This window comes from Halyomorpha halys, unplaced genomic scaffold, assembly GCF_000696795.3.
Source record: "Halyomorpha halys isolate HHAL.00 unplaced genomic scaffold, Hhal_1.1 Scaffold356.1, whole genome shotgun sequence".
Lineage (NCBI taxonomy): Eukaryota > Metazoa > Arthropoda > Insecta > Hemiptera > Pentatomidae > Halyomorpha > Halyomorpha halys.
In genome coordinates this window covers 423,967-429,529 of record NW_027111799.1, presented here as the reverse complement: position 1 = coordinate 429,529, position 5,563 = coordinate 423,967, and the positions used below count along the sequence as shown (strand labels likewise).

Below are 5,563 nucleotides of genomic sequence, written 5' to 3'. Positions count from 1 at the left end.
ATTTTATATTAAAACTATTTTATTTCTTCTTTTCTTTTATTTGTATACAATTTTCTTTTCACTTATTTTTATATAATTTTAACACTACCTTACTTTACTTTTATATAATTACTACCATATCTTACAATATCAAAATGTTCTTGCAAAGTGGGGCGAAACGTTGGAAAATAAATAGTTGTTAACTATTTTTGTTTCTCTTTTGACCGCAACCCTTCCTCTTTATAATTTTTTATCAAATTAAGAGGCTAAAATTTTCAAGTAATGCAATCTTTGTTTAATTTAAATTATATAATAGATATATTTTTAAGGATGGAGCAAATTCAGCTTTCCAAGAAACAATAGGTGATACAATAATGCTTGCTGTAGAAACACCATCTCATCTCAACAGACTGGGAATATTTAATGAATCAGCTGAGGGTATAAGTCAATATTCCTCAATGAATTATAATTGTGTTGTTTCAAAAATTCTTTCTTAATTTTTTTTTTTCAGACTTCGAATTTCCTTTACTCCTGTATCAGGCCCTAAAAAAGATACCTCAGATCCCTTTTGGTCTAGTTATAGATAAATGGAGGTGGGGAGTAATGGCTTCGAATATAACATCAGTGGACTATAACACGGTAATTAAGTTCTTAATGATAGTTAATATGAAACAAAACGATCAGTCGGAATTTCAATCATAAGAGTGTCATCAGCAAGATGACCCCTTACTTTAATAGGAATTCTAAATTATCAAAAAACAAATTACTCTAAGACAAAACAGTAATAAGCCCAACAATAACTTGTCCTGCTACTTTCTGGAGCTACATGACTCTAGTGAACAGCTATCCCAGGTACACCACAAAAGAACATAACATTATGCGTTGAATGAGTATTATAGAGAAATAATTGGGGCAAGTGCTATGTTTGTAAACCACCTGTTCTTGTTATTTATTGACTTCAGAAAACCAGCTATTAGAACAAGGAACAATCAGAACAAGTGTTTACGACCATAATTATTATTATGATCATCTGTTTTTCTTGTTATTGGAGGTTGAGTATCTGAGGTGGGGAACCAGAAGTCCAACCACCTTCATATTTTTTGTTTATTTTTCCTTTTTTGTTTGTTTCACATATTTAAAAAAATATTATATTACTAATAGTAAATATTGTACTATACGTGCTATGCCAAAGAGAACTGACTGTTGAGCCTCTCTTAGCACATCTATAGGCACCCCCAAACCATTCGTGCCTGCCACTGTTGATTTTGGTATGAGACCATTCGTAGATATTATGAATGGAGTAGGAGTGATTATTATTATTATTATTATTATTATTGTACTACACTACCTACAAGAACCCGGGCCTCCTCAACCACAGCCAACCAATTTACACGGTCTCTTGCTTTATCTTTCAATCTTTCAACATTTAAAAGCTTCAAATCCTCCTCCACATTGTCCAGCCATCAGACCCGAGGTCCTCTCTTCCGTTTTCCATCTGATTTGCCATAAACCATCTTTTTAGGTATCCTTTCATCGGGCATCCTCTCAACGTGCCCTAACCATCTTATTCTTGCTCTTTTGACTAAAGCCACGATGCTGTGTTCCCTGATCAGTTCCTCATTCCTTCTTTTTTTCCAAATCCCATTCTCCAAGACTCCTCCTGTTATCTTTCTCAATACTTTTCTCTCCCAGGAGTTAAGCATCTGTTCCACTTTTCTTGTCAAGGGACATGTTTCTCCCCCATAGATCACAACTGGCCTTATGATGGTTTTGTAAATGACCACTTTCATTCTTTTAGAGAGAGCCCTAACCTTCAATATTTTTTGCAGTGAGAAATAACATCTATTTCCTTCTGCTATCCTGGCCTCTATTTCACTCTCTACTTTGTTTTCATCTGTAATCAGGTTTCCCAGGTACTTAAACTGGTTTATAGAACTAAAACTGTGGTCTCTGAACGTCCATAATACTAAACCAAACCAAATAAAACCAAAATAATATAGTACGCTATGATACTCATTCAACATAGAATTTAATACTTTTTGATTTCTCAAACAATAACTGTATCGCTATTATGCACCATTTGTAAGTGAAAATAAAAAAACAAAAAAAGATCTAATCCGTTACTTAATTAAATTATTTAGCTTATCAATAAGAGTTTTAAAAAGGCCAGAAATGCTTTTCTGTATTAATTTCAGAGATGGCTATAAAATTGGCTATAGTTGAAACTAATAGCTAAAATTACCATGGATACGACCCTTATTCATGAATGAACCATTGATAAATGAATATTGTATCCATGGCAATATTAGCTATTAGTTTGAATACATGAGCCAGAAAAAAAAAGCAATTATTTCAACCTAATTTTTTATTACTTTAATGAAAACTATGTATGATAGTCAAAATTGACGAGTCTACCAAGTATAGGTAGGGGGAATATAAAATAGTGGTATCAAAACATTAAAAAAAAAATTAATTCTTCATTCGGAGCTCGAAATCTTTAAAACTACCAACAACACTAGAAAACATCATTTAAAGCAGAGTAAATTTTCTAAAATATGAGCCCTAATAGAGCTATTTAGGTTCTATAGTTCCCAAGATAAAGCATTTTAAAAAGCAACAATTCATAAAAAAAAGTACTGAAAAATCCAAAGTTACTAAATTTATTTTGAGAAATCTATATCACAAATTCAGACCCATCAATTTTGACTATTAAATTATACATATTTTTATTTATATGTATTTGATATTAAAGTAATCAAAAATTGGGGTGAAATAACTGCCTTTTTTCTCCTCTTGAGCTCTTGAACTATTTCAACTATTGCTAATTTTTGCCCAACTCTGGTTAATTATGATTAAAATTATTTTTTTAATTATTTGCAGATGTATCTCCTATGAAATGGATTTTATGCATCGGTTTCCTCAACTAAAAATTACATAACAGATTTTTTGGGATTTAATGATTTTCCAGTTGCATACTTAAATTTTTTTAATATTTAATGAATATGTAATACTTTTATTTTCATTATTTTACTACAAATAGATGCCATACATGAAGCATGTATATATCTAATTAGCAATCTTTATGTTGGGATTCCATGTAAGAAAATATTTAAAAAAAAAAAAAATGGATTTCATTAATATGTACTTGCTTTTAATAAAGGTATGGTGGAAATACAGGGAAACATATGAGGGTATAAAACCCCCTTTTCCAAGAGGTTCTTACAGTTTTGACCCAATAGCTAAATTTCACGTTGCAGATAACACACCTTATATAAGGTAAGCTTTTCGAATAATTAGACATCTTTTAAATTATTTTGTCTAACATATACATAATTTCATTTTAGATATTTCCTGAGTGATTTTCTGCAATTTCAATTTCTCAATATTCTTTGTAACGCAAAGTACAATGAAATTGGGTCTGAAAAGACACCATTACATTTGTGTGATCTTTTTGGCTTTAAAGAAGGAGGAAACAAATTAAGGTAACATAAACTTTTAAATAATTATTGTATGAAATAACTTACCAATCATAAACACCAATATTGTTTTGTTTTTTTTATTATTATTATGGATTCATTTATATTAATCAATAACATTAAGGAAAAACCCTTTCGAACCACATTGAGCCCACCTATTTTAAATATAAAACGGTATAATGATAAAAGCTAATCAGAATTTTGATCTAAACATACATGAGGGGTATTCATGATGTTGTGTTAAATGTAAAATGTTTTACCATGTTAAATGTTATAAATATGCATAAGAGCACCTAGTGGATTTTTTGAGCAACTTGTTTTGTAACCTTTCCTTCCAAAACTTCATGTTATTGTTTACTTCCTGGTTTTCATTAAAGTAATTTATTTCAACATGCCTAAATTGGGTGAAAAGTGGAAGTTTTTTAACAGTTTGACTATGAGTGCCTTGTTAATCTTCTAACGTGTGAGGAAAATAATCAAGATGAGCTAATTGACACTTTCATAACATTATTATTATTGTCATTCATTGCTTTATTAGTTTTTAAAACATCCAAAACAATATTAACATAACCAAAACACAAAATACGAGCAAGTAACCTAAGAAGACAACAAATGATGACAAATCGTGACGAGCCCAGCTGGTCTGTTGCATGATGTCATTCTCCATTTAACAGACCTAGTAACAAACTCTCAACCATGTTACATGTTATATTGTTTTAACATGGTAAAAGAAGGAAATATTTCTCCATTTAACATGTTAAACTAAAGATCATGAAGATCCCTATGGTAGGTTCACAAAGTTTCAAGGTTGGTCTCAGAACCAAAAATGTATTAAACATTTATTACAAAGTTCAACACTAAAGTGATTCACAAAGAGTTTGTCCCTGCCGTTTCAAGGATTGAGTCTGCTGCGTTGCCAGGAGATGAAAGACGATCAGGGTTTTACACCATGAAAATGTGCTCTCTCTCATTTTGGTCAAGTAACACTTCTGCAGCCCTTGATATGATATCCATTCGCATATAATTTAATGCTGTGTAATTTCTTATACCACCATAACTTTCTCGCTAGGGTTCACCAATTAGAAGTTATAAGTGAGAAAAAAACTAATTCTTTACTTTACTAAATTAATTACCTAATTAGTAAGAACTTTATGATACATCAGAAATGCATTTCTTGCGTTTTCAAAACTTTAAGACGGTCCCCCTCCCCAATAAAAAAAAAAAAAAAAGTTCAACACCAATGGAGTGATCCACATTGTTTGTCCCTACCAAACAGACTGTCACAGGTTAGTTTTATGTAGGAGTGCTCTACTGTTTGAAGTATTGAGTCTGAGAGTGTTCCACCCTGAGAATGGTGGAACACTCTCACAGGATACTCATTCCCGCCAAAGTTTTGGTCAAGTTCAAAAGTTCAATGGAGTAACACTTCCGCAGTCCCAACCTAGTTTCTAGCAAATTCTTTTCATTTCTCCGAACTAGACATGAAAGGGAAGCGATTCAACACAATTCCAGCAGTCCAGGCAGTTTCAACGAGGTCATTCATAAGCCTTCCATGGAAGTTCTAGGAAGCCTATTAATAATGGAAAAAATGTTGGAAGGGAGTGTTGATGCCTGAGAGTCATATATTGAAGACATTACGTTCGCTGTACAAAAATGTTTAGTACATGTTTGGTTCTGAGACCAGTTTTGAAACATTGTGAACGCCCTATGTTTACACACCACATTTCTGTAATGTTTCAGTCAATCATATTGCCCATTTTCATCTTAACTCCAGTCACAATATTAAAAACTATTTTCAAATATACTGCTCTTTAAAGTATTTGTAATAATTTATTTTAAATTCAGCTTATTTCTAGCTTCTTTTCTTTTAAATATATAATTTAATATTTTACAAAAAAAAACTGACTTTGACTTTCAAAAACTTATATTACAGTTAAAAATATATAAATTTTTATATATAAGAAGATGGTCAGGGTTGTGGTAAAAAAACAAAACAAATAGTTCATAACTATTTGACCATAATAGTTTATAACTATACAAATAGCTTATAACTTTTTGACCGCAACCCTGACCATCTTCTTATATTTAAGTTTTACGGTCTTATTTAT

The 5,563-nt window shown here is 31.2% G+C and overlaps 1 protein-coding gene across 1 annotated transcript in view; it reads left to right on the top strand.

Annotated features, from left to right (window-relative positions):
- Nucleotides 1–5,563, top strand: part of LOC106681670 (angiotensin-converting enzyme-like protein Ace3) — a gene marked incomplete at its 5' end in the record, with an annotated part of 32,437 nt that overhangs the window by 18,572 nt on the left and 8,302 nt on the right. Inside the window, 4 exon segments of the mRNA XM_067049783.1 lie at nucleotides 309–417; nucleotides 491–618; nucleotides 3,140–3,255; nucleotides 3,324–3,461. Of these exon segments, the coding sequence (XP_066905884.1) occupies nucleotides 309–417; nucleotides 491–618; nucleotides 3,140–3,255; nucleotides 3,324–3,461 (491 nt within the window).